Genomic DNA, 27,873 nt, shown 5'->3' with positions numbered 1-27,873 from the left:
ATGCCATCTTCCCAACCCTGGAAATTTACCTATGGCGCCAGTCCTAGGACCAAAGAGCTACCTGTGCATCCCTAATGCCCCCCTTAGGTTCCACCCCACACCGAGGCTGCTTATGTGCCTCACTGCACGTGTTCCGCAGGAGCGATTGCCGGACGCCAGTGGTGGGAGGTGCTGGTCATCTCTCTCCATATCCTCAAGAAAAAAGGCCGCTTTTTGTTTTATACTTCTCATCTTTTGGAAAGATTTTTCAGTGAGTACAGTATGAAGCTGTTGTTTCTGGTAAACTAGGCACATTTTATATCTTCCCAGTGGATACACTGGGAAAACAATTGGTGTTTCTGGTACATTACGCACATTATACAACCATTTTTATTATGAAAGGGTTGTTAAGGGGTGCTTTGGGAGGTTCAGAATGCAATATGGGTATTTCCATTCTTTCTCATGAGAAAAATAATCTTGACTTACAAACAGTTTGAGTTACAACCAGCCCTCAGAATGAACGAGTTTGTAAGACAAGGGTCCACTGCTTGTGGAAACAGGATCCTTTCCATTTATCCTGATAATAAAAGACTGTGGTGATCAGTTTTTTAAGGCAGTAGAGGTAGAAGCTTATTTTTTCAGCATTAAAAAAAATGGTTGGAAAGTTCCAAGTACAAACCTGGGTCTGTTATCTGCTGACTAAACTATGGCAGCTCTATTCCCACAGGCTTACCAAGGGGGTGACATTCGGAGCCCTCCCTTTGTTCCACCCAGGCCCCAAGGCACGTGTTTCTAGATTACCTGAGTTTCTCTCAGCAGAACTGATAGGATTATTTCCAAACAATGAGAAGTATAAAACAAAAGAGGCCTTTATTCTAAGAACAGGGAGAGAGAGAACCAGCACCCCACTGCTGGAGTCTGGCTTTCTGTCTGGCGGACGCGAGGTGTCGGGGGTGTGTAAGTAGCCTCGGTTTGGGGTGGAACCTAAGGCGGCATCAGGGATGCACGGGTAGCCCATTGGTGGTAGGTTTGGCAGCACAGGTAAGTTCCCAGGGGCGGGAAAGAGGACATCACAGGTAAATTCCTAGGGGTGGGGGAGACAGGAGCTTCCTGGTTCCCCTTGAGGCTTTTCTAGCTACAGAGTCCTGTCTGGGCCAAAACCCATTCATATGCCATCTTATGATTATTATTATGAAAAGGAGGGAAGATTTTTAAAAACTATTTCCTGCTGGCAGGTGGCGCTGTACTGGAGTCTAGGGGAGTCCATGGGGTGGTGGTGGATGCCCAGGTAGATTCTGGTGCCAGGTGGTTTAGCCAGGACAAATCACTGGTGAATGCACGGATGTTAGACTGGAAAAACAAAGAGACATGATGTTATGAGGAGACATGGCACTGTCATATTTAAGGAGCCAGGTGAGGTAGAGGGAAACGTGCTTTTGATTTAGACATGTCATTATATCAGCATGACATTGAGGTAGGATCATTGTCACAGTGAGGTAGAATTCTGAAAATTAAGTGTGAGGTTAGGAGGAGTGATGTTATGAGAGGTGATTACTCCCCCATCTGAAAGCATAAACTTAAGAGGGTAGGTGTGTAAAACCTGTCGCCTGTCCAAGGAATGAACTGGAAAAAATAGGAGGAGTAGGGAAGGGGGTGGCTGTACCAGTATAGGGAAGGGAAGAGTTTAGGCTTTCAGGGATGTCACGCTTAACCAGACAGCTGAGGGTAGACAGAACTACCACAGTCATTGCATAGAGCATCATGAAGATGATCTTATGCATGATGTGGGAGTCTTTGGGAAAGACTGTCAAGAGTCCTGCTGTAGAAATGATCATGAATAGAACGGAAGAAATTAGGAACCAAAGTGGATAACAAAACATGACTTAGCCTGTTAACTGTGGCTGCGAGGCCTTCGTGAAACAGAGACAGGTGAGCGACAGAAGATGAGATGACCACTCAGAATGATCAGATTTAGGGCTGGGAGGGCACCTCTTAACCTGAGTGATGTGAAACCAGGATGGGAGTCCAGCAACTTTGACCACTGTAGGGGTAGCCAAGTAGACCAGATGGGGGCCACTCCACCTTGGTGGTAGTCCTGTGGATTTAGAACATTTGAGATAAATTAGATCTCCTGGGGATAGGGGAGGATCTGGCTTGGCTTCTCCAGAGGGTTGTGGAAGGCAGAGATCAGCATGTTGTCACAACAGGTGTCAGAGGAAGGAGAGGACTGGGACATAGTCAGCCAGGGGAGGGAGATTTTGGGGAGTAGGAAGATTGTGGAGTAAGAATGGCCTGCCGTACCTAAGTTCAAAAGGACTTAGGAAAGTAGGAGCCCGGGGGAGTGCCCTGAGCATGGCTAAGGCTAAGGGCAAAAGTTGAGGCCAAGGTTGATGTAGTTCTAAAGTGAGTTTTGTAAGGTGTGTCTTATGAGGCCACTTGCCTTTTCTACTTTTCCTGAGGATTGTGGGTGGTATGGGATGTGTAGGTGCCAGGTGATGTGTAAGCTCGAGAATACCTGTGAAGTGATCTGAGAAATAAGGCCGGACCATTATCTGATTGAATACTCTGAGGTAGACCAAACCTTGGAATGATTTCTTGTAATATGACTTTGGTAACTACATCAGCAGTTTCCCTGGTTGTGGGAAAGGCTTCTATCCATCCTGAAAAGGTACAAACAAAGGTGAGAAGATAATTGAGAGTGCTGTGGCGGGGCATGTGTGTAAAACCTATCTGCCAGTCCTGACCATGGGTGTGTCCTCGAAACTGATGGGTAGGAAAGGAAGGGGGTGCCATACATTCCTGAGGAGAGGTCCTGGCACAGAGGTCACATTTGTGAGTAATCTTAAGAATGATAGCTTTTAGAGGAAGGTGTGTGACTATTGGGGCTAAGAGTTTGTGTAGGGCCTGTGATCCTATATGTATGCTAGCAGCTAGACAATGGCAATGCTCTTTTTTCTTTCTTTCTTTCTTTCTTTCTTTCTTTCTTGGTACTGGGAATTGAACTCAGAACCTTGCGCTTGCAGACAGATAACTGTGCCACTGAGGTATACCCCCGGGCCCAGACAATGTTCTAGAAGCTGACTATATAACAGTAAGGGACAACTAAGTCCCTGTTCTCATTGAACTTACAGCCAAATAAGCATGGAAGAATCAAAATTCCTGACAAGGGAAAGATTGTCTGGTGCTAAGTGTAAGGAAGAAAAGGTGGATGAAGGTGCAGTTGGGGGACGCTACTGTGGACACATTGGACAGGGACTGTGTCTCTCCTAGGTGCATTTGAGGAGGGACCTGCAGCGAGTGATGCAGTGAGTGCGGGAGCAGGTCTTGTGGCCCAAAGCAGTGGTCTTGGAAGACAGAGTTGGGAGCGGATCTGTGGGCCAGGCAGGGGCCCGTCAGCCTGGAGCAGCAGGCTCCAGGGAGGAGTGGCAGCTGGGGGAACCCGAGAGTTGTTTAGGCCAAGATCAAGTAGAAGGGAAGCTGCTGGAATTTTTGAGCAGAGGAGTGTGTCGTGTAATGCAGGTTTTAAAAAAAATTGCTCTGGCTGCTGAAGGTTGAACAGTTTACAGCTGGGTGCCAGCAACAGCAGGAAACAGGAGCCTGCTGCAGGAGGCCGGGTAGGCCAGACGGGGGCTGAATTAGGCAATGGTGGGGCATTGCTCAGGTAGTGCATAGGTGAGCCAACAGAATTTCTTGATGAATTGCGGTGTGTGAGAACGAAAAGAGAACTAGAGATGATTTCAACCTCTTTTCTGAGCAAGTAGGAGAATAGGCTCTTATTTGCTTAGAAGAAAGGGAGCAGATTTTGGAAGGGCAAGAGAAATGGATTTGGAGATGGTAGTTTTTGATTTGTTTGAGTTAGAATTTCACTATGGAGCCCAGGTTGGCCTGAAACAGGTGAGCCTCCTGCCTCAGCCTGTCAAGTGCTGAGATTAAAGGCACGTGCTACCACATCTGGCTCACGACTCACTTGAGATCTGATTAGACATCCAAGTGGAGGTGCCAAAGTGGTAACTGGTTATAAGAACCTGCAGTTCAGGAAAACAGGAGACGTTTATCAGTGGGGGCTCGGGTGGAACCCAGAGACACCATTCATTTTTAAGTTTCATCTTGCTCTGCGGAGATGATCTTCAGGAGTCCTGGGAGCTGTGGAACATCAGGACGTGCTTTGAGTCAGGGATCACCAGAACTATGGAATATGTCTACTCTGTCCCTAGGTCCAGCCAGAGACTCATCCTTAAGAAACCCTTGTGAAGGGCCTCCTGCAAGCCCTGCCAGACAGCGAGCGTTGGATACACATACAGTGAAGAACAAGCCACAGTGGCTGTCTTCACAAAATGTCTCCTAGCAGATAAGGCCAAGAGAATGGAGATGTTAGTACAATGATTCAGGGGTAAGATGTGGATGCTGTTGGACACAAAGGAGGGGCATGGCTACTTTTTGTGGGGCCAGAAAGAGCTTCCCTGAGAACATGCTACGGGTGACTAAGGGAGCTGGGTAAAGGGGTGAAAGGGTGCATGGGGCGTTTCTAGGGGAGGCAGCAGCACGGGAGCGCAGGGAGTCTGCACCGGGGAAGGACAGAGGGAGGGGCAGTCTCAGACTCAGCACCCTACTAGTGAGCTAGGGATGTGTCCACATAATATGAGGCAGGGCCCTGTCTGTTTTGCTTAACCTCCACTAGTGGCAGATACTCCCCAGAGAGCCAGTTCCCTTGATGGAGATGAGGAAAAAGCCGCCAAGACCTTAATGGTGAGTGTGGGGTAGGATGTGGGAAAAAGCAGGGTGGGGGTGGCTCTGAACGGGATGCACCTGGGGTAGAGCAAATGGTAGTTGTGGGGGAGGGATGTATCAGGCACAGGAGTGGAAGCCAGAAGTGAGGCTCTGAAGGGTGTAAGGTGTGTACTGAGCAGTGTGAGTTCAGGAAGGGCCCGGATTCCACGTCACGGAGCTGATTGCTGGCCGAGTGTGCTTGTGTGGCAGGATGTGTGTGATGCGATGTTCTCCCTGACTCGGTGTGGATGTGTAGAGCTCTGGAAGGCACACCATGCAAGTACCTACCTGCAGGAAAGGGATTTGCATCCAGCCTATGCTGTGAGCATATGCCTTGCGTGGCTGGGGTTGCCCAGACTGCATCTCAGAGTGAACAAGCTACTGGTTCTGCTGGGGACGGGAGAGGCTCTGGGCTTATTCGGCACAGGGCAGGCACGCATGTAAACATTTTGGTTTTATTAATCATTTTAGGAAACCCATAGCTTTGGTTAAAAGTTTGCACTAGACGTTTTAAGAAAAATAAATTCACAGTCAGACACCAATATCTGTTTAGAAAATCAAGGGGTTTATATCCTGTGATGGAGCTGAGCCGGAGCCCTACTTCAAAGTCTAAAACTTTAAACATTTCCTGAACATCTCAGCCCACAGGCAAGACCTGGGCTTTGCTGTAGGGACTCGGTTCCCTTCCCTCTGAGCCACCTTAACCTGGGTGCTGCAGTTAAAGCTCAGTTCTGTGTTATTTCTATTGTTCCTTAATTGTTGCAAGGGCAGTAATTCCCCTCCTGGGTGGGTGTGTGACCCTCAGGACAGGGGCTATGCAGCAGTGTTTGAGAACAAATGGAAACATGGACATGAAATTGAATGGATTGGATTTGTTCCTTTCATAATAAAATCTAGAATCCCAACCTGCCATTTCTGGGAAGGAGGAGCTTTGTGTATTAATGGAACTGGTGCAGTCCCACACCTCGTTCCTCTTAATGAAAAACAGAGCTCTTTCCTTTAGGAGGACAGTTGAAAGGTAGCAGGAGGTTTTCAGGAATGACTCCAGAGCAGTGTCTTCCTTGGGCAGGACAAGTCAGAGGGGGGCGCTATTGACATTTTAGACAGGGCCACTCTTTGGCCTTGGGGGCTGCCTTGTTCCCTAAGGAAGTTTAGTAGCATCCTAGGCTCTGTCACCCTAAATCCAGTAGGCGGCACTTCCTCCCAGTTGTGACAATCAAAAATGTCCCCAAACATTGCTAAATGTGCCCTGAGAGCAAAATCAGCCCCAGTTGAAAACCTGCATCCTCTAGGAATTTTGGTTTGTGTAATTTTCTTATTTGGCACATTGTGGGCAACAGGGGAAGCACTGTTGGTGCTGATTTGCGAGCCACCATCTCTGCAGGATTTTATTTCATCTTCCAGGTAAAGAGGCTGATGTCACAACTTCAAGGCCCTGCTGAAGGTCACGCAGCCAGGTTAGCAGTTCAAGCAGGTTTGCCTTTGCTGAAGAAGCAGCAGGCCTGAAATTGTCCTGTGGTTTCATAAATCAGGTCGGAAAATATTTTTAAACTTTTTTTGGGTGGGGAGGTATGATTCCTCTTGTATGCATTAAATTCACAATATAAATATATACAGTGTGCCCTCAAAATAGACACCCTGGTCCCTGTACTACACTTGAGGCTCTGGTCTTATCTAGAACAAACACAGAGCAACACAATGGAACGGCTTCAATTCTACTTGTTACAAATTATACAAAAGCCAGGGCCTGATGGTACCAAAAGCAGCCAGTATTGTTTACATGAGGGTTGAATGCTAACAGTTAACTTTCTCCCATTGAATTCCAGAATCGGTAAAAAACACCTTGCCTTACAACTACAAACCAGGGAGTTGTCCTAAAGTGAGCAGGAGAACACTCAGAAGCAAATGGAAAGGTTGGTTTTCCTCTCTTGCGCTGTGCCATCCCGCGCTGATACCAGGGCCTCTAGTCCCTGTGGCCCGCTCCAAGCTCTGCACACCCCCCCCCCTCCGCGGCCCGCAGTTTTCTGGCTTCCTCTCTAGACCTGGGGCAAGCTGGGCCTCTCTTGGAGAAGCCTGTCCCAGAGCCAGGCCTGGAAAGACAACAGCGAGAAACTGTGGCAGGGTTTGCAGCAGCTCAGTACAAAAAAAAAAAAAAAAAAAAGTTTGGTTCGGGGCTGCAGCTGGCAGTTCGGATTTGGGGGCGGAGTCGAGGGGGGGTCACCACTAGGTCAGGTTCAAGTGTGCATGTGCACAGAGGGGCCTGGGCACTTATTGAGCGCCAACTGTCTACGTGGGGTGTGCTTCTCCTGTGCGAGGAGGTGGGGTGCGGGGTCGGGGTGGGCATGTGCCTGGGGCGGTGGAGGAAGGGAAGAGGTGGGGGAAAGAGACGGAGGAGGAGTGAGGGAGGGAGGGAGAAAGCCAGGAACGGGGCGTGTCCCTGATAGGGGCTGGCCGGCAAGCAGGCCCGGGATTCAGGCCAGGTTGTGGCCGTGGCTGTGTATGGGAGCACTGTGTTCTGGGTAGGCAGCAGCCTATGTGAGCGCTGTGTTCTGGGTAGAGAGGGAGCACCAGGCCTTCAGGGCATCTTTAGTGGGGACAGGGAAGCAGGTGCAGCCCAGCAGCATCCAGCCCACGTGGGCCCTGGGCACTCCTGCCGTACTGAGAAGGTGACAGGCATCTGCTTGGTACTTGCCCTCCCTGTCTCTGGTGCAGCAGTGCACTTATCCCAGCAGAGAGAGGCCAGTGCTTACACTCTTTTGTTGCTGCTGAACATATTTGTACCTCACTGAAGTTTTTCAAAAAATAGTTACTGGTTGTGAGGTCTGCAATCCTAGCTGCTCAGGCAGCTAAAGCACTCAAGGATCACTTGAGCCCAGGGGTTTGAGACTGGCCTAGGAAAGAGAGTGAAACCTGATGCTAAAATGTAAAAAAACAAAACAAGTCATTCCACTATCCAGAAATAACTGTGCAATACAAGTACATTACTTTAATCTGTAGTTGGGGGCAAATCAGGAAACATCAAGGCTGCAGTTAACTGGAGAGAACTTTTATCAGTCCTAGAAATAAGCGCAGACCCATAGGAGAAAAAGGCGCCCAATAGGCGGCAATGGGTAGTCCTGGGGCCCAGCAGGCGGGGGTGGGTATTCCGGGGCCCAGCAGGCGGTGGTGGGTAGTCTGGGGCCCGGCAGGTGGAGGTGGGTAGTCCTGGGGCCTGGTACATGGTGGTGGGTAGTCTGGGGCCCAGCAGGTGGTGGTGGGTAGTCCTGGGGCCCGGTACATGGTGGTGGGTAGTCTCGGGCCCGGCAGGTGGTGGTGGGTAGTCCTGGGGCCCGGCAGGCATCGGTGGCTAGTCCTGGGGCCTGGCAGGTGATGGTGGGTAGTCCTGGGGCCCGGCAGATGGTGGGGGAGTCCTGGGGCCCGGCAGGTGGCTGTGGTTAGTCTTCGGCCACGGCAGGTGGCGGTGTGTTATCCTGGGGCCCAGTAGGTGGCAGTGGCTAGTCCTGGGCAGTCGTGGGTTGTCCTGGGGTCCGGCAGGTGGTGGTGTGTTGTCCTGGGGACCGGCACTTGGCGGTGGGTAGTCCTGGGGACCGGCACTTGGCGGTGGGTAGTCCTGGGGACCAGCACTTGGCGGTGGGTAGTCCTGGGGCCCAACATGGGGCAATGGATAGTTCTGGAGCCCAGCAGAGGGCGGTGGGTTGTCCTGGGGCCTGACAGGTGGCCGTGGATATTCCTGGGGCCCGGCAGGCGGCGGTGGGTACTCTTGGTCCCTGCAGGGGGTAATGGGTAGTCCTGGGGTCCGGAACTTGGTGGTGGGTGGCCAGGTGCCCGGCAGGCGGCAGTGGGTAGTCTTGGGGCCCATCACATGGTGGTGGGTAGTCTGGGGCCGGCAGTCGGCGGTGAGTTGTCCTGGGGCCCGGCAGGCTGTGCTGTGTTGTCCTGGGGCCTGGCAGTTGGCGGTGGGTAGTGCTGGGGTCCAGCATGCGGCAGTGGGTAGGCCTGGAGCCCGGCAGAAGGCGGTGGGTAATCCTGGGGCCCGGCAGGTGGCGGTGGGTATTCCTGGGGCCCGGCAGGAGGAGATGGGTAGTCCTGGAGCCCGGCAGGAGGAGATGGGTAGTCCTGGGGCCCGGCAGGTGGCGGTGGGTATTCCTGGGGCCCGGCAGGAGGAGATGGGTAGTCCTGGGGCCCAGCAGGTGGTGGTGGGTATTCCTGGGGCCTGGCAGGAGGAGATGGGTAGTCCTGGGGCCCGGCAGGTGGCGGTGGGTATTCCTGGGGCCCGACAGGAGGAGATGGGTAGTCCTGGAGCCCGGCAGGTGGCGGTGGGTATTCCTGGGGCCCGGCAGGAGGAGATGGGTAGTCCTGGGGCCCGGCAGGTGGTGGTGGGTATTCCTGGGGCCCGGCAGGAGGAGATGGGTATTCCTGGGGCCCGGCAGGAAGAGATGGGTAGTCCTGGAGCCCGGCAGGAGGAGATGGGTAGTCCTGGGGCCCGGCAGGAGGAGATGGGCAGTCCTGGGGCCCGGCAGGTGGCGGTGGGTAGTCCTGGGGCCCGGCAGGTGGCGGTGGGTATTCCTGGGGCCCGGCAGGAGGAGATGGGTAGTCCTGGGGCCCGGCAGGTGGCGGTGGGTATTCCTGGGGCCCGGCAGGAGGAGATGGGTAGTCCTGGGGCCCGGCAGGAGGAGATGGGTAGTCCTGGGGCCCGGCAGGTGGTGGTGGGTAGTCTTCGGCCCCGGCAGGAGGCGGTGGGTTGTCTTGGGCCCGGCAGATGGTCGTGGGTAGTCCTTGGGCCCGGCAGGTGGTCGTGGGTAGTCCTTGGGCCCGGCAGGTGGTCGTGGGTTGTCCTGGGGCCCGGCAGTTGGCGATGGGTAGTTTTGCGTTCTGTTAAGGTTAAGAATGCTATGGCTAGGAGGATTGGGATAATTAGTAGTAATAGGTTGATTGGCGGTGGTGGGTTGTCCTGGGGCCCGGCACATGGTAGTTGGTAGTCTTGGGGCCTGGCAGCCGGTGGTGGGTAGCGCTGGCGCCCGGCACGTGGTGGTGGGTAGGCCTGGCGCCCGGCAGGTGGTGGTGGGAAGTCCTGGGGCCCGGCAGGCGGTGGTGGGTAGTCCTGGGGCCCGGCAGGCGTCAGTGGGTTGTCCTGGGGCCCAGCAGGTGGCAGTGGGCAGTCCTGGGGCCCGGCAGTTGGCGATGGGTAGTTTTGCGTTCTGTTAAGGTTAAGAATGCTATGGCTAGGAGGATTGGGATAATTAGTAGTAATAGGTTGATTGGCGGTGGTGGGTAGGCCTGGCGCCCGGCACATGGTGGTTGGTAGTCTTGGGGCCTGGCAGCCGGTGGTGGGTAGCGCTGGCGCCCGGCACGTGGTGGTGGGTAGGCCTGGTGCCCGGCAGGCGGCGGTGGGTAGTCCTGGGGCCCAGCAGGCGGTGGTGGGTAGTCCTGTGGCCCGGCACGTGGTGGTTGGTAGTCTTGGGGCCTGGCAGCTGGTGGTGGGTAGCGCTGGCGCCCAGCACGTGGTGGTGGGTAGGCCTGGTGCCCGGCAGGCGGCAGTGGGTAGTCCTGGGGCCTGGCAGGCGATGGTGCGTAGTGCTGGCGCCCGGCACGTGGTGGTGGGTAGGCCTGGCGCCCGGCAGGTGGTGGTGGGTTGTCCTGGGGCCCGGCAGGTGGTGGTGGGTAGTCCTGGGGCCTGGCAGGCGATGGTGCCTAGTGCTGGCACCTGGCACGTGGTGGTGGGTAGGCCTGGTGCCCGGCAGAAGGCGATGGGTAATCCTGGGGCCCGGCAGGTGGCGGTGGGTATTCCTGGGGCCCGGCAGGAGGAGATGGGTAGTCCTGGGGCCCGGCAGGAGGAGATGGGTAGTCCTGGGGCCCGGCAGGTGGTGGTGGGTAGTCTTTGGCCCCGGCAGGTGGCGGTGGGTTGTCTTGGGCCCGGCAGATGGTCGTGGGTAGTCCTTGGGCCCGGCAGGTGGTCGTGGGTTGTCCTGGGGCCCAGCAGGTGGCGGTGGACAGTCCTGGGGCCCGGCAGTTGGCGATGGGTAGTTTTGCGTTCTGTTAAGGTTAAGAATGCTATGGCTAGGAGGATTGGGATAATTAGTAGTAATAGGTTGATTGGCGGTGGTGGGTAGGCCTGGCGCCCGGCACGTGGTGGTTGGTAGTCTTGGGGCCTGGCAGCCGGTGGTGGGTAGCGCTGGCGCCCGGCACGTGGTGGTGGGTAGGCCTGGTGCCCGGCAGGTGGCGGTGGGAAGTCCTGGGGCCCGGCAGGCGGCGGTGGGTAGTCCTGGGGCCTGGCAGGCGATGGTGCGTAGTGCTGGCACCTGGCACGTGGTGGTGGGTAGGCCTGGTGCCCGGCAGGTGGCGGTGGGAAGTCCTGGGGCCCGGCAGGCGGTGGTGGGAAGTCCTGGGGCCCGGCAGGCAGTGGTGGGTAGTCCTGGAGCCCGGCAGGCGTCAGTGGGTTGTCCTGGGGCCCAGCAGGTGGCGGTGGGTATTCCTCGGGCCCGGCAGGCGGTGGTCGGTAGTCCTGGAGTCCAGTGGGTGGTGGTGGCATTCGTGGATCTGAAATGAAATACGCTCGGGCGCCGAGCGGGCCTGGAGGCCTGAATGGCACAGGTCCCGGCAAGAACTCGCCAGGATGTAGCGGCAGGTCGTGGCGACCGGGCAGCATGCCGGGCGCATAGTCTCTTAAGCCCAGTGGTGGGCCCATGCGTGTGACTGGAAAGCAAGAGGGACATGCGTACACGTCCTGAGGAGCAGCCCAGCTCTGCTGCAAGGGTTTCCCTTCCCCTGCACCAGGAAGTCGAGTGATGCACTGGACTTCACAGATAAGGAAAACTGAGGCTCAGTAAGGCTCAACCACAGCCTGACCCTCCCTTCTCCCACTGCCGGTGGCCTGTGGCATCCCAGGTGACCACCCCGCTGAGACTGGCACTTCGGCTCTGCCGAAAGGGCCCTTCTGGTCCAAGCAGCTGTGGAGGCTGCACTGGGCTCAGAGTGCTGAGCCTCATGCTTAGAGTCTGGCGGGCTGCAGCTGCCGATCAGGACAGGAGAGGAGAGAGGACAGGGTAGGCGGTGGTGCCAGCCCAAGTGTCCTACTGTACCGAATGGTGGCGGTGGCCTAGGAGGCATCGGCCGAGGCCCGAAGGGCCTGCAGAGCAGTGGTGGCGGTGGCGACCCATAGCCCATGTGGGGCGGCATGGGGCCTCCCAGGAACGGGGGCCCTGGATGGGCTGGGGGCCCCTTCACGGCCATGCTCACCTGCGAACAGAAGCAGGCCCAGTTTCGAGCTCGGCAGTGACACTGGGTGCCCGTCCCGAGAGGAGTCAAGGGATCCCCGGACCCTGCCGGGCCCTCGTGAGCAGCACGCCACACAGCGAGCATGGTCACCACGCTGTCCCCACTCGGGTGTGGAGATGAGCTCCAGAGGTGCCAGCGGGGCGCTGCGCCAGCTCGCTGCACTCTTGCCAGCATGAGCGAGTCCCTGGGCACGACAGGCAGACACAAGGGCTCCCAGGGACCCGGGGTCGCTGGGGAGAACAGGAAGCTGCCTCGGCCAGTTGACACTGCACAGGGAGGGGTTGGCGGAGGCGCCTGTGCCTGGGCTGCTTGGAAGGCAGTCCATGGAGCTCTGACCATTGCAGGCGGCCCCATGCGGTGCGAAGGCTGCCAAGGCAGCAGCCTCAGGACCCAGGAGGCACAGCAGCCTGGGCCGCCCAGGGTCGGATTCAGGGGGCCCTGGAACCGGCTTCCCACTCCTGGAAGAGCCCACGCCCACCTCATCCCCATCACTGCAAGGGGTCTGCCTAGCACAGACCATGAGGACCGCAACAGCTGCTCCCAAAAATCAAGGGCACTCGAGTGTGGCGATGCACACCAGTCATCCCGAACTCGGGAGGCTGAGGCGGGAGGACTGCTAGGGAACTGCAGGTCGGCTCTGGGTACTGTGAGGTCAAGTTCAGCTTGAGCTGCATAAGGAAACCCTGACTCAAAATAAGTACCAAACCAAACACTCAAGTCAGGGGCATGAGGTGTGCTGTGCTGCAGCACTCAGCACGTGGCCCCAGCCTTAGTGAAGGCCCCAGTCAGATGGTGACCTAGTCAGCAGGGTCGCCAAGCCCAGGCCAGCTGGAGAACAGAGGGGAAACGGAGGGCCCATGGAGCAGCGTGGGCCAAGGCACGGGCTCCAGGCTCACCTTGGCGTTGTCCATGTCCTTCACTGGAGAGGAGCCGCGGGAGCTGCTGTTGGCCACGGGGCCAGGGCCGGGATCTGGGGGCAGACAAGGCATTCAGAGGACTTTCCCAGGACGAGGACGAGGACGGGGACGAGGGCAGGGACGAGGTCGGGGACGAGGACGAGGATGAGGACGAGGACCGGAAGAGGCCACAGGCACGCCCTCGGAAGTGCCCTCGAGAACACTCCAGAGCCCCAAGGACAGTCCCTGGAGGGAGCAGAGTCATGGCTGCCTCTGAGAGGCAGCTGCAAGGCCCCTGGGAGGCAGGAGGCCAGGGAGCCCTCGAGTGGAGCCAGAGGTACCAGGCTCACTGAGCAGGCGTCAAGTGGGGGTGGGGGTGGGGGTAGGGGGGGGTCGAAGGAGGCCTCTGAGCCTGCGCGGGCTCCACCTGGTCAGCACTTCGTGGACCTGGGGAGCTGGGAAAGCTGCGCTGTGGCAGCCCAAGCCAGAGGCGGAGGCTGCTTTAGGTCTCAGGCTGTGGAGGAGGAAGACAGGGCCTCGGAAGACTGAGCCCGCACACAGTGGCCACGTGCTTTGGGAGCAGCACACAGACCTGTAACACGCGGACCTGCCAGCTCAGGAGCCTTCCCCGGTGGCCCGGAGTGGGATGAGTGGTGACGAAAGTGCGCCCACTCATTGAACACTGTGCAGAAAGGGAGAGGGCGACACTGCGGCCTCTGCCATGCCACAGCCAGAGAGGGTTGGGAGTGACGGGGTGGGCGACTGCTCCCAGGACCCTGCTCCTGCACTGCAATCGAGGTGGGCCTGCACAGGGCCCAGGGATAAGTGGAAACCCGAGCCGGGACTGCCCGGGCTCTGTACCAGAGCTCAGGGAACCATGCCCGGGGCAAGGCAGCATGGTGTCCCGGAGTCCGGGACTAGAGGCCCTGGAGAGGCTCACCGAAGTCGGCTCTTGCAATGTCATGGCGTGCCAAGTTCAGGCTTGCAGATGGCGGCCATCCAGGGGGCTGTGCGCCTGGGGGCGGGGAGCATTCACCGCCACTCACAGGGGACGGGCCAAAGGAGCCCTTCTGGCTCAGGGGACCTGAGGAGACAACACACGCGCTGGTTACCAGTTCTCTGCAGTGGCTAAGTTCCCCGAGTCCCACTCAGAAGGACAGAGTGCCCACCTCTGTGGGGCGCGTTCTGCACTCCAGGACAGTCTGGCATCCGATTGATGATCCCAGGCTCCTCTTTAAGCATATCCAGCTTCTGGGTAATTTCCACCAGCCTGCACACAGACACAGTAGGGCTGGGGGTGACCATAGCCACCCTGAGTGGGCTGAAACGTGGGCGCCACGCATAGCGCCATGCGCTGCTAACCTCTGCCGCAGGTTGGCGGCCTGCCGCTTCTCATCTGCCACCAGGCGCTCTGCGTTTCGGGCTTTGAGCTGTGGAGACAGAGAGGCCAGCTCAGCACAGTGGCTGAGTGAAGCTGGAGAGGGCGAGGCGAGGCGAGGCGAGGAGGAGGCTCTTACCCAGTTCTCATGGGCTTTTTTCTTCTCAGTAGCAAGCTGCAAGAGAACAGGGCAAGACGCAGGTTGAGGGAACAGTCACCGGGGCTGCAGCCCTCCATGACTCCTGTGTGGGGGATTAACGGGTGCTGTCACCACAGCGCACTCTATTCCTTGCCTGGTTTTTAAATGAGCGCTCCGTTTTCTCTAATTCTGCTTCCACTTCATGGATTCGCCGCCTAAAAATAATAATTAGCAGTTAGAATCAAATAAATTCTGCAACAATCTGACCATGTCTGACCTTTAAAGACTTCATCATACAGAAACATTTCATAACGTGATGAGTGCAGTGTGAACCTCAGTTTCCTGATTTTTCATTTAATGCCTAGAGATTATGAGTTGACAACTTGTCAATTTCCTTAACTGTCCTTGAATAACATTCTCAAAATAATCTGGCTAAGGCTACCTTCCCCATAAAGGTTTTCCCCTCAGGGGATGGGGATTTAGCTCAGCGGCATAAGCACCTGCCTTGCAAAGCGGGCGGTCGTAAGTTTGATCCCCGGTACTGATTAAAAATTAAAAGGTTTTCCCCTCAAATTATAGCCACAAGAAATGACTCAAAATGCTGCCCCCGGTCTGTCGGAGCACTGAGACTCTGGTGGGTGTGGATGTGTGACAGAAGCAGGCCGATTTCCTAAAAATGGGCACAGGACACATCTGCAAAGGAGCTTCGCTGTTAACAAGCTTCTGTCTGTTAATGTAGAACCCCTCCCTGTGTGAGTTAAATACATTCCATTCTTGGACTGCTCATGTGCTTCTGTGCCCATCTCTTCTATGTAACAAAGCAACTCAGCCCAGTTCCTCTTTCTCGGACGCCACACTCACTTGTAGATTTTCACCTCCTCTGTGGCCGGCACCACCTTCTCATCCACAGCCAACAGCGCCTGCTCTCGCTGCTGCTGTGCACATTCCGCCTGACTCAGTATCCTAGGAGAAAGGCAGCTGCCAGGGCTGAACTCGGCCCACAGGCCACTTCCCCACCCAGCAGCAGGCACAGGGTTTCAGGAGGGCAGTCAAGCTCCAGGCTCTGGGCCATTTGCTTGTGTTCTTATATTCTCTCACCTCTCCTTGTAATTGTCTAATCAGCAAACAGAACAAGTTAAGAGCACAGCATGCACCAGGCTCTAGCTGCCTGTGTGGGAGATGAGTGTTCCCCGAGGGAAGCCAGGATTGTCCAGCAGAGCTGCTGGGAAAGCAATAGGCGGAGTCCACCTCCCCCCATCCCCACATACTGTCTGGGAAGAGCTGTTTCTCTAGACCTAGGCCATGATAAGCACACAAGATAGGCCAAATGGGTGGATGGGAGACTTGGCCCCAGCCAGAAAGCGAAATGTGGGCCCCAGAGGCCAGTGCTGCCCTCCTTCAACCCACACATGGAGGACAATGCCAAAGATGCTGAACTGAGCCCTCGACAAATCCCTAGGCTTTAAGAAATAAGCAGTGGAGCTGAGGCTACAGAGGCAAGGACACTGGGCCCAACTGCTAGCTGGATGATGGTGACGGCGGACAGGCAGGAGCAGCCTCAGGTCGCCATCACAGGAAACCAGCAGCACCCTGGGCCCCAAGTTTCCTCTATGATCACTGCACATCCAAGCTGCTAGGCAATCAGAAGTGACAGGAATGGCCAGCATGAGACACTGGACAAAATCTCTGGGACTCACTTCTGCAGCTCCAGCTCCTTCTGGTGGGACAGCTCCTTCAGGATCTCCACCTTCTGCTGCAGCATGCTAAACTCCTCCTCCAGCCGGGCCTTGTCCGCCTGCAGCCTGCCGCAGTCCTCACCTAGCTTCACGATCTGGTCTGGGAGGTGAGACACGTCACCAAGGGCACCGCCAAAGACACAGAACCAGGCTCCCAGCATCCCTGCCTCATTCATGCCGGCACTCAGCCTGACCACCATGTGGTCAGGGACCTACCTTCCAGATCACATTTGGCAGACAGGGAGGCTCTCAGCTTCAACTGCAGGAGTTGGAGATCTTTCTGAAATACGGATATTGTGGAATGTGTCTGAAAATTGTGAGGGAGGGGCACAGGCTTGAAAGTAAGGCTCAGTCAGGACTCATGGGCCCCTGGGGGGACTCTGTGAAGGGACTCACCTGGGAGACATCCATCAGCCGGTGCATGTGAGCCTTGATCTTACTCTCCCCACCTACAAAGAGAACAAGTGTGGCTGTGTCTTCCTGTGCCGTTTCTAACACTGTTGTCTTGACTTCCACAAAACTAAACTAATGCTCATCAAACACTGTAAAGAAAAACAATTCACCAACAGAACTGACACACTGACTTTCATGACAACTGCACCCTTAGATTTTGTAAGCTCCTGCCAAGACAGCATGCCACCTGGCCTGTGGCTGAGCAAGCCTAGCTCTGCCACATGATGGTCTAGGGGGAGCTGGCCGGCGTGGGTCCAGACTCGCACTCTGAGCACCCTCTGCAGCTGGGCGGCACCCTGACCACTTTCCTCATCTCAGACCCTGCTGCTCTCCAGCCTCTGCCCTCACAGCCTGGGCTGTGGCTCCCCATCCCCACACTCTAGGTGACCCTGGCCAAGTGCCTGAGAACCACAGAACAGCAGAGGCCGTGAGTACGGACCCGTGTGTCATCTCCAGAAAGCTGAGTGAGTGTCTTCTCTGGCACAGAGGCCGACACAAAGGCAAAGGCTCCAGCGTACACATCCAGTTCTCAAGGGGTGGAAAAGCAGCTTTCCCCACTTGCCTGCTGCTACTGCACCCCAGTGACCCAGACATAAGTACAAATTATTCAGATGTTGGGAGCCATTGAAGCTGGAAACCGACCACATGTGCAGGGCCAGGGCATGGCTGGCCCAAGAACAAAGAGCCCCTGGGACTGCCATGTGAAGAAGCTGCCTCAGCCCAGAGATCACCAAACCCCAAGACAATCTGAACAGTGGGCTGCTAGGACAACAGGGCATCACATGACATTAAGTTGCTAAAACGTATAAACGCCCCTGCAGTGAGGGGCCAGTTCCTTTCTTCCCATGAGGAGGGTAAGGGCTCCACCTGACCCCAGATTTGTCTATTTTCTCATCCTCTTGTGGTCCTTTACACTAAGAACCTAAAGAGCTGCATGGGTCAGTTGGGGCAAGAAGAAACTCAGCTGAGAAGCAGTATCCATGTATGGAATTAAAGACAAAAATGCTTAGGAGACTGAGGTAGAAATTTTGCTGTGGGTTTGAGGCCGGGATGGGCTACACAGTGAGTTCAAGGCCAGCCACTACATAGAGACCTTGTCTAAAATAACAATAAAGAGAAGAAGACAAAAAAGGGCCCTTGAAGGGCTGGGGATTTAGCTCAGTGGCACAAGCACCTGCCTGGTGAGTGCATGGTCATGAGTTAGATCCCTGGTTTAAAAAAAAAAGGCCCTTGGGCTAGGGCTGGTCTTACCTCCCACTTCTCCATTGGCTAATTCACCTGGCTCACATCTGCCTGGACCTGGACCCTCAGATTCCGATCTCCTCTCCTCCATCCGGTTCAGCCGCATGATGCAGTTGTTCAGAGTCTAGCAGAGAAGCGAGCAGCAGTTAAGAGCCTCTCCATCCTCACAGTGGGTTTGTTTTCCAAGTGTTCATGATCAGGCTGGGCCGGCTGGGGTAACTTACACCAATGCTATCATCCTTATCATGGAGAGTGGCTTCCAGATCCCTCTGAGACTTTTCCAACGTCCTTACTCGCTGGCTGAGTTCAGCGTTCAGCTTCTTCTGGTCTTCAACTTCCTGCTCTAGCTGAAAGTCACATGGAAGGGTCCCTGCGGACTGGGGATTCCACAGAGGCACAGGACCATGCAAGTGGGATGGGGAAGCAGGAGTCCTGTCCCTCCTTGTCCCATCGCAGAGGCTAAGACTTGGTTCAGGCCTGCAGAGTGTGACTTCTACCCTGAGCTGTCAACGAAGCTGACCCCAGCCATCAAGTCCTTCTGAAAAATGCCTGCTGACTCAAATGCCTGACTTCCAGGTGGCACCCGTGGGCATGTATTGCTGGGGCTTAACATATTCCCACTGGCATGAACTGCTGCAGGGCATGCAGGACTGTCCTTACCACCTAATGGGACTATCCTGTGTATCCCCCTAGCAGGAACATAACCCATTCAAATGGGAACTACCGGCAGCTAGCTGTGGGATTTCTGGCCTCAGTGTGTGTGTGTGTTGATCACAGATCCCTGATCTAACCTTCCTATGGCCAATGTGAGGCAGTAACTATTAGAGGAGGCTTAGCAAAGCCTTAAATCTGAGGTTTAAAAAGCCAACCCCTGGCCTTGCTGAGGCCAAAGTAATGACTAGTATCTAACAAGACAAGGGCCAAGAACTCTCATCAATTTACAGAATTGAAAATCCACGAGAAACACAAAAGGAGCCTGTGCCCTCAGTAAGGTGCAAGCTGGGGAGGACAGACTCGATGCTCCCCAGCTTGCTGCAGGGGCCTGCATAAGCAGCTCCTCATGAGAGAAGATGACAGAGCTAAAGTCGATGGGTTTTGCACCCACTCTGACCAAACATTTACAAAATCTGCACTTTCTTCTCTTCTTCAGCCTTGTGTTTTCTTCCTGAACCTGGTGGCACTCAGACTTCACCTTCTCCTCACTCAACTTGCCTTCATTCAGGGTGACCTGAACCTAACGCACAACACGACTGTTCATGAGCCACGCCAGGGAGGGGCCCCCAGCCCTGCCCCTCAATCATGCACGGCCTCTGCCTTCCACGGCTCTCAGCACTCATCAGGTCACCACTGCTCCATGCAGCTGAGTCTCGACACTGACACCGGCAGGGAGTGTGGGCAGCCTTACCTTGGAAAATTCTGAGGCATTCATTGAAATAACCTCCTTTAGCTTCTCCACAGATTTCTCATTTTCCAGGACCTGCCACGGAAGCAAGGAACACACAGAACGCATTAGGACTGTGGGAGAAACACTGATACATATGCTAAAGAACAAAAACGTTACTACAAGGTACCCCAAACTATCCACTATGTTTTAGGTAAAATCGGGATTAAACATGGTCTGGGGAAAAAATCTGCTTAAAGAGCTGAGAGAAAAAACTGAAGTCAAGAGTTTCATGGCACCCTCAAGTTTTGGGGTAACCACATGACATAGTATAAAGAAATGTTTAAGCAAACCACGGAAAATGAACAGCTTTTTCTGGTGTCAGGAAAACAAGCGCCAAAAGGTCTGGAGATTTAGCTCAGCAGCATTAAATGCCTGCCCGCCAAGCACTGGGTCATGAGTTCGATCCCTGGCACCAAAAAAAAAAAAAAAAAAAAAAAAAAGCTCCAAGATCACTTTAAACATGTTCTTGTCTGAATTAAAAATGGTAAGAATGCTGGGTATGGTGGAGGACGCCTGTAATCCCAGCACTCAGGAAGCTGAGGCAGGAGAGTTTAAGGCCAGCCTAGGCTACAAGGTGAGTTCACAGCCAGCCTGAACTGCATAACAGAACCCAGTCTCAAAAAGACAAAACCAAAATAAACCAATAGAAAAAAATGTGTTTCTGGGGGAATAGAAAAATCTCATGTGCCAAATTTCTCAATATTTATGACAATACTGGCTCAAGGGGTGACCCTAACCCACCGTTCTTTTAACTGCAGGTTGTATGTCATAACTTCCTGCCAAACAGCATGGTGCACAAAGGACTGAAAATGGGCAATTCACCAGGTATGTGCTGAGCAAAGGACCAGGCCACACAGGAGGTGGGAAGCATGAGAACTCTCCTCACTACATTTCCGCTTAGGGGATTTGCAGACTATTCGAAAGGCACAGAGTTCACTGTGAAATAAAACCAGTTTACATAGACTACTCAGCTGGACCAATTTTTTAGTGACTGTGTGTTCTGGAGGACACAACTATGAAATTATCCAAGATTCAGGATCAAAACACTTCCCGTGCCTATAAAAACATTCTACTGAACTAGTACTAAAAATCCCACAAAATGGGTACAGGCATGTTCAGTTCTGTTATTCCTAGTCTTATGAAGTTAATAGCATGGAAACAGCTCAACTGATTTACGAAATAGCTAAAAATACACCTTTAGTAACACGCAGTGGCAGAACTCACCAAATCCTGATTTTTCATGTTGCGTTGCCGCTCACATTCTAACATATCACCAAGAGTTCTGGCCATATCATCCAGAAATTCCTTGCTTTCTTCAAGCACCTTGATTTTATCCAGAAGAAAAGAGATTAAAAGTAACAGTACGCATTAATGCTTGCTTTTGTTTTTAGACTATAATCCCCCAAAGAGAAGGACTTTTACCTTGTATTTAATTGCTTCCTCAGAGAGAATCCTATTCTGATTCTTGGTCTCCTGAAGAAGCCTCTGCGATTGATTGATCTATGTAAAAAACACATTCAGAACTAAGTAACAGAAGTCACTGTGCTAGTAAAACCTTGTTCCAAAGAAGCAAGCAGAGCGTTCCTTTTACACATGATGGTGCATAAGATCTGGAGGGCTCAGAGGAAATGATGAAGCGAGAACACAGGCCTTCAAAATACCGTAATAACTGAGCTACACCACAGACGCGCTAGAGGAGGGCCCGTGAGAGGTTCTACCTTCTGTTCATAACTTGACAATTTTTCTGCAAGTTGTGCATTGTCCTTTGTGGTAGTCTTCACCTTTTCGGCAATCTGCTGTTCAGTGACTAAAAAGAGGAAATAGCCAGGTTATTAGGAGCATTAAATGGAACTGAGCTGCACAGTGTCTCAGCAGCAAGGACACCTGTGAGGCTCTGTGAGAGACAGGGCTTAGCACAGCTACCTGCCTGTCCAGAGAGACCCGAAGCTAACAGCAACAGTGCACAGGACACTGTTAAACTTTAAGAAAACTATAGTAACACTTGTTTTGAGGAGATATCAATTACTGCAAAGGCAGGAGATACAGTAAAATGTTACACAGTTGGAGAGGCTCCTTTCACAAAAGGCACTTGTTCTCTGAAAACGGATCACTTCAAATGAATGTCATTTGCTACGAGAAAAAGAAACTTTAGGCTACAGATCTGCACTCCTGTCTCTCGAGCTCCTGTGCCGATAAACCTATAGGGGCCGAGGTGTCCCTAGCACAGACACACTGTCCTCTCTCCACGCCTGTGTGGCCCAGCCACGCTCTGTCTGCTCCAAGTAAGCAGTCACCCCTGCACCACATCTCCTAGCTCAGCCAGTACCACCACCCTACCCATTATACCATGGTTAGTAGCAACAGTAAAATGTGGAGCAGTTAGTGAGTCAAATCAGACACCAAAGTCACTGTCGCTCCTAGCCTGCCTAAAAGTCCTCCCAAACACCAACAGGAAGAGATTTACCTTGGTATATTCTCTCCTTTACCTAGAAGAGAAAGAGAGAAATTAGATGTCAAACATTTGATTAAAAGGAATACATAGTTCCTAACACAAGTCAGGATCATAACCAAGTGAAAATTTAGTAACTTTAGTTCAGAATAAACCCATACAATTAAAAATGTATTATAAATAGCCTCTGATACAGAGGAACAGTAAGGAGCGTGTCTTACTTCACAGCTACACACGGGCTTGTGTGCCAGGACCAAGTGAACACCAGGCTTCTGAGATGAGCATTTGGCTTCAACAGTGAAATGCTTGTTTTTATAATACACATATTATTGATTTACTTACTCAAAATTACTTGACAATCCCAAAGGCAAGCATGCAGTCTAGAAATGGGTGACCATATGGAGGACTGGCGAGCGAGATTACCAGCATGACCTTTGCACTAAGATACGCCTCTCTCACTCACTGGAAGATACCTCAGAAACCCTATTTCAAGTGATCTATTGACTCAATTAAGAAATAATCTAATACACCTCATCATCTGATTTCCCCAGACCACAAAAACAGTAATAAATCTAAGTGGAAGGGAAGACACCAGAAGAACACAGAGAAATGACAGCTAACGGCTTCCAGGAAGAGCACAGACCCAGTTCTTACTCCCAGTGCCTTCTGGGGTCATAAATCCTAAACTGTAACTAATTAAATACCACAGCAGCTGTCTTCTCCTTCCGAGTGCTATAAACAGTATAGGACAGCAGAGCGCAGTAGCCAGCTGAGGGGCGTCTGGCTGGGGGAGGGCGACTGTGCTCTCCAGGATCAGGAGTGGCGCCTCAGAGCCATGTGACCTCAGGGAGTGGGAGGAAGTGAGCCCAGGGGCAGGGTGTGAAGCTGCAGGGCTGAGCCTGAGAGCCCTGCTGGGTAGCAGCTGCAGGGGAACCAAAGGAGAGGAGCAGGGGAAACAGCACCTTTTCACCCCCAAACACTCTGCGTACCCTTCCAGGCGTGCTTTCATCCAAGAAGCTGTTCGGTGAGATTCCAGAAGTCCTCACAGGAATCTTTCATAGGGTGCTGTTTTGGGGTTGTTTTTTGGTGGTACCTGGGACAGGGCTTTCACAATGAACTACATTCTCAGCCTTCCCATTATTCTTGAGACAGGCTCTTGCTAAGTGACCAAGTTGCCCAGGCTGGGCTCAAACTTGCACTTCTCCTGTCTCAGCCTCCCTCTCCTCCAGGGCCACAGGAATGCACACACCACTCTGCCTGATCTTGCCTGGATGTTTCTACCATCTTACTGTATTTCTTGCCCTGTATGTTTCTACAGCACAGTTCATCAGTACCTCACGGTCTGTTTCCCCTTTTCCCACTTCACATTAAATCGTGAACACCTTCTTTGTCCCCTGCCTTTGAAATACATACAGCAGCCTAATATTCTGTTCTGTGGATATAAATAAGATGAAACATGATATTCCCTAATATAGATCATTTAGGTTTCACCAAGTTATTAGTCTATTAAATACTACATCTAATACCTTTGTATAAAATCTTAACATGTAATTTATTTCTTTAAGATCATTTACTGACGTTATCATACCATATAAAAGCAATTTATATTTCTTATCCTGTTTTGTATCCCATTTTAAAGGCTTATGATATATAGAATTATTAAACTGCTTTTCAGGATGGCTGTACGAGTCACCAACTCTACTAATAAGTGGATATGGTTAGCTTGCTCTTAAGTCTTTGCCAGTACCAAGATTAAATTATTTCAGAAAACTAACTTGAATTATAACCACTGATTTGTTTATGTTAATAACTGAAAGGGCCAATGATAATAGAATCCTCAATATATTCAGAAGTCAAAGAGCAAGTTAATTCACTCACTGGAAAAACATTCCTCCACAAGAAAATCGCAATCATAAGGATTCCAACACAGGTAGTGAACAATACAGGCTCCCAGGGGAGCCCATAAAAGTCTCCAGGCCCGGGCTGGAAATTCTCAGGTAACACTGCAACCAGCTGAAAAGGAAGGGCACAAATAACGGAAACGTTAACAGAACTGGCGGAGCAATCACAAAGGATCATCACAGATACTCTCAATCTACTCTCCATAGTCTAAACCAACTTCCAGGTGCCCTGAAGAAACTTCCGGAAAGGGGATACAGGCAGGCTCGCGTTGTTGTCCCGTATGTGGAGTCTCTAAACTTAGGGAGTGAGTTGAACCTACTTCCCAGTTGGCCAACAGCCCTTCTTCATCGCAGTGTCTGAGCGGTTTTCTATTACTGCACACGCAGGCACATACACACACTCACACACACACACACACACACACACACACACACCCCACATTGTAAATACATGATAGGTTTGTGCGTCTGCAAACAAAGGCACTATGACAATGATCGCCACAAGTCAGGCATCACTCCTCCAGGAGGCTGCATGTCAATTTGCTGCACCCTCATGAAACAATCCGTGCGAGGAAACAGGTGGGGCGTGAACGTGGCTCCCAAGGCGATGGCTGGCTTCAGACCATGCCGCTCCCTCAGCCCGGCCCTCTGCAGCCCACACCACGCTCCTGCCGGCTCCTGCCCGTCGGGTACGGCTCTTCCGAAGGGACCGTCCCACCAGCGGGCGACCAGCGCCCCTTGCCCAACCCTGGTTCCCCCGCCTCACCTTCAGTAGCAGGGTTACAAAGGCCGAATACAGCTTCGACAGGCGCCTCAGCAGCTCGGGGGTACCCGGGGACGCGAAGACCCCGGCTACAGTGGCTGATACCGTGTCCATAGCGAAGGACCGCTCGCTGCGGACCCGGCCGGACCGGGCAGGACCGGGCAGGACCTGGCCCGATCGGGCCGGACCCGGCAGTGGCAAAGAAGTCTTTCCCAGTGGCAGCGGCAGCAGAGGGCGGAACTGCACAGCTACACCTTCGGCTTTGTGCTGCGCTGTGAACCCTAAACTTAGGTAACAGAGGGTCTCCAGGAAGACCACAAAGGGGCAGGGCTTCACAGAGGGGGCGGGGCGAAAGCTGGACACCGCGCGGGGGCGGGGCGGGAGCGTCCAATGAACGAGGCCAGTGGGCGGAGCGTCCAGTGAGCGCAGCCGGGGGCGGGGTCCCGGGGTCCCCTGGCCATAGAGCAAGGCTGGCCAGTAGCCGCGCTAGGGCACCGAGCTCAGGCGCCTTCACCGCTGGACCTGGGCACTAGGCCTGGCACGCCGCTACGTGGCTGCTGGCCTGGTTGGCACCTTCGCCTGGGTGGGGCGGGGCCACGCGTCAAAGTTCAGGGTGCAGACCCCTGGCGCTGCGGCTCACCTCAGAGCCAGGGCCCAGTCGCAGGTGGCTGGCATTGTAGGTGATGGAGCCTCCCCTAGTTATTCACAGTGTGGATTGAAAGGATCAGCAACTGATGGCAGAAACAAACCACTATATCAAAAAAGCGTTGGGTGATTTTTTTTCCATGTACTCAACAGGTCTTTCCTGATTATGTCTCAAAAATCAAGAAGCAAAAAGGGAAAAGACTGTAAATCTGATTACTTAACACAAAACAGAAAATGTGGAAAGGAAAGTTTGTAAATGGATAAGGGGAGGAACCTTGAAGGGAGGGTAGGGGAATGGGAAAGTAAACAGTACCATGTAGAGGTACAAATCCTCTATGATGATCATTGGGTATGTCCCAAATGTACCAATAAAATCTAACTGAAGTGAAAACACACAACGCTTGTTCAGCCCCTGCCTACAGAAACAAAACACACGGAGAATAAGCTAGTGAGGCTCAGAAAAGATGTGTAAGTAGCTGTGCCACGGGAACACGGCTGCATGGCTCCTAACTGCACAAAAGCTTGCTGAGGTGGCTGGCCAGAGCCCTGAACTGAACAGCACTGGGGAGAGATGGGGTGCGGCACTCTCCCAAGGTGCCTCGCTGTATGGAATGACAAGGGCCCTAAATGACCGCTGCCAACCATTTAAAGAGATTATGTCAAATTAAATTTGAAAGGGTTTTGGCCCAGACGGGACTCTAGCCAGAAAAGCCTCAATAGGGACCAGGAAGCTCCTATCTCCCCCACCCCTAGGAATTTACCGTGACGTCATCTTCCCCGCCCCTGGGAATTTACCTATGGCGCCAAACCTAGGACCAGGGATTTGGCTCAGCGGCTCAAGCACTTGCCTGGCAAGTACAAGGTCATGAGTTCAATTCCCGGTACCAAAAACAAAAAAATGAACACTAGTGGTCCTGCCTACCCCCGACAACCATGAAAGCATTTTATAGGCACTACTGCAGACCCCCTCCACAAGCCCATACAGGTCACTCCTGAGTCTCCATCACCCTATTCTCCCTTTGTGGATCAAGTCCTGATGCTCAGGTTCCTTTAAAATCACCCCAGGAGTCCAAAGGTCATATGACCAAGGTCATTAAGACTGGATCCTGGGATTCTCCACTGGCTTTGATATTTGGAAAGCCTCAACCCACTGAGGACTCCACGCTGAACTCATAAATGACAGAGAAAAAAAAAACACAAGACTTTCCACCAGACAGCCTGGCCTTCCACAGTGGCCTGTGCCAGAGTCAGGTGCTGGGTGTTATTTTGTGAGAGTGGTATCTAAGCCAACACTTGACACGGGGCAGGTAGGTACTCAACAATAATCTCCACATGAATCATCTACTCCATCCTGTCCTCAAACAACAAGATGTGTTTAAAGTAGCGGTTCCCCCCCCCACTGGCAAATAATAAATTTAAAAGCATGAAAAAGAGAAAGTCACTTAGCTCAACCCATCTAGAAACAAGGAGGTTTGGTATTATTAGGACGCTTCCTTCCAGTTATTTTCTAGGCATGTTTTTTAAACCTTTGGAATTAGATGGTAGGCACACTGTAACTTTTACCAGAAACATCCTCCCTGGTTATCTTTTAAATTGCTCCTAAATATTATTTTGCATAACTTCATAAACCTCCATTTTAAAGACACATCCACTGGAATTCACCTATCCACTATCTCCAGCCCACACCAGTGGAAATATAGGTTGCTACTACTAGAGTTTTTAAAAAATCTGAATGATGGGTGCATAAAAATATCATTTATATTTCATGTTTTGTCTCAGCTACATCCCCAGAAGAATAATTATCTTATTAGACTATTTGGCCATCTTGAGATTTTGGCCCAAATCTGTAAAACTAAACCACGCTTTATATTTATTCTTTACAGAAATGAGGGAAGGGGCTGTGAGCTACAACCCTAGTTAGCCCCATTTGTTTATTTATTTAGAGAAAGATGCTCACAGTTACCCAAGCAGGGCCGGATCTTGCAATCCTCCTGCCTCAGTCTCCCAATTAGCTGGAATCACACACGTGCACCGCCACACCGGCTGTTTTTCTTCTTCTTTTTTTTTTTTTTTTTTATTTAAGAAGAAAAAGAGAAAAACACAAAACAAACCAAAGCGGCGTAAGGGTACACGCAATACAGAACTACAAAACAAAACAAAACAAAACAAAACAAAACAAAAAACCATAACAGTAAGAAATTACCTGCTAGTAGATTACACACTATTTTCTTGAAAATAGTTCCTCAAATCACAGTATCAAAGAACACAAGGTGGACATTCAAACAGGGAGACTGCAAACAGCTGTGTTCAATGTTCCAAAAACATTGATAAAGTCAGCTATTTAACACCCCCAAACACACTTGCTGTTATATCCGTTAAAGCTCTTTTTCTTTTTTTTTTTCCCTCTCTTTTTTACAACAAAATTTACACATCTTGGAAGGTGGTGAAGTACTAGGTTATTGAAACAGTCATGCTGTGACCTCTATTGTTATATTGTTATGTCCTGTTTTATCTCAATCTCCCCCTTATTGTTTCAAAAAAAAATTATTTAGTCATTTCTTATGTTTGTCTTAATTAAAGAAAAAATTCAAAAAAATTAGGATATATAAATAGTAACTCTTTTCGATTTCCTATTAACTTGTTTTGAAGTCCTGTAGTACTCCCACGATCTTGTTTTGACTGATTAGACTCTGTTCCATTCTATATGATAGTATCAAGTTTGAAGACATAGGCAACTACTTTGAAGACAATAAGATTCACTAAGATACCCATTCTGGTTTGACTATTGTCTTCTTTGGAAGTCCTG

General features: G+C 52.3%; 1 protein-coding gene and 1 long non-coding RNA gene across 2 annotated transcripts; one reads left to right on the top strand and one right to left on the bottom strand.

Annotated features, from left to right (window-relative positions):
- Positions 1-4,571: 4,571 nt before the first annotated feature.
- LOC134472229 (uncharacterized) lies at positions 4,572-6,881 on the top strand. The gene is made up of 3 exons (XR_010042120.1): positions 4,572-4,725; positions 6,151-6,278; positions 6,573-6,881. It is a non-coding gene; the product is annotated as an uncharacterized LOC134472229 (long non-coding RNA).
- Positions 6,882-7,706: 825 nt separating this feature from the next.
- Positions 7,707-24,725, bottom strand: LOC100725332 (proline-rich protein 36-like). Its single transcript, XM_063233310.1, has 23 exons — positions 24,426-24,725; positions 23,637-23,771; positions 21,774-21,795; positions 21,028-21,116; positions 20,733-20,809; positions 20,534-20,645; positions 19,271-19,342; positions 18,998-19,099; positions 18,090-18,215; positions 17,875-17,989; positions 16,567-16,619; positions 16,387-16,450; positions 16,132-16,270; positions 15,296-15,397; positions 14,589-14,649; positions 14,435-14,470; positions 14,280-14,347; positions 14,087-14,187; positions 13,858-14,001; positions 12,918-12,991; positions 12,358-12,523; positions 11,826-12,287; positions 7,707-11,439 (listed from the first exon to the last, which is right to left on the bottom strand). The coding sequence occupies exons 1-23, from the start codon at positions 24,534-24,536 to the stop codon at positions 8,093-8,095; spliced, it is 5,778 nt and encodes a 1,925-aa protein (XP_063089380.1). The 5' UTR covers positions 24,537-24,725; the 3' UTR covers positions 7,707-8,092.
- Positions 24,726-27,873: the final 3,148 nt, after the last annotated feature.

Source organism: Cavia porcellus, unplaced genomic scaffold (assembly GCF_034190915.1).
Source record: "Cavia porcellus strain 051 isolate PalLab524CR breed Dunkin Hartley unplaced genomic scaffold, mCavPor4.1 scaffold_22, whole genome shotgun sequence".
Classification (NCBI taxonomy): Eukaryota; Metazoa; Chordata; class Mammalia; order Rodentia; family Caviidae; genus Cavia; species Cavia porcellus.
This window is presented reverse-complemented; position numbering and strand designations above follow the sequence as displayed.

What these genes read in the sequence shown, in the direction of transcription:
- LOC100725332 (XM_063233310.1), bottom strand. Translation starts at nt 24,536, where the DNA reads ATGGACACGGTATCAGCCACTGTAGCCGGGGTCTTCGCGTCCCCGGGT. An exon ending in TTGTAACCCTGCTACTGAAG is followed by an intron (nt 23,772 to 24,425) that starts GTGAGGCGGGGG and finishes CTTCCTTTTCAG; the next exon opens with CTGGTTGCAGTGTTACCTGA. An exon ending in GAGGAAGCAATTAAATACAA is followed by an intron (nt 20,646 to 20,732) that starts GGTAAAAGTCCT and finishes CTCTTTTCTTCT; the next exon opens with GGATAAAATCAAGGTGCTTG.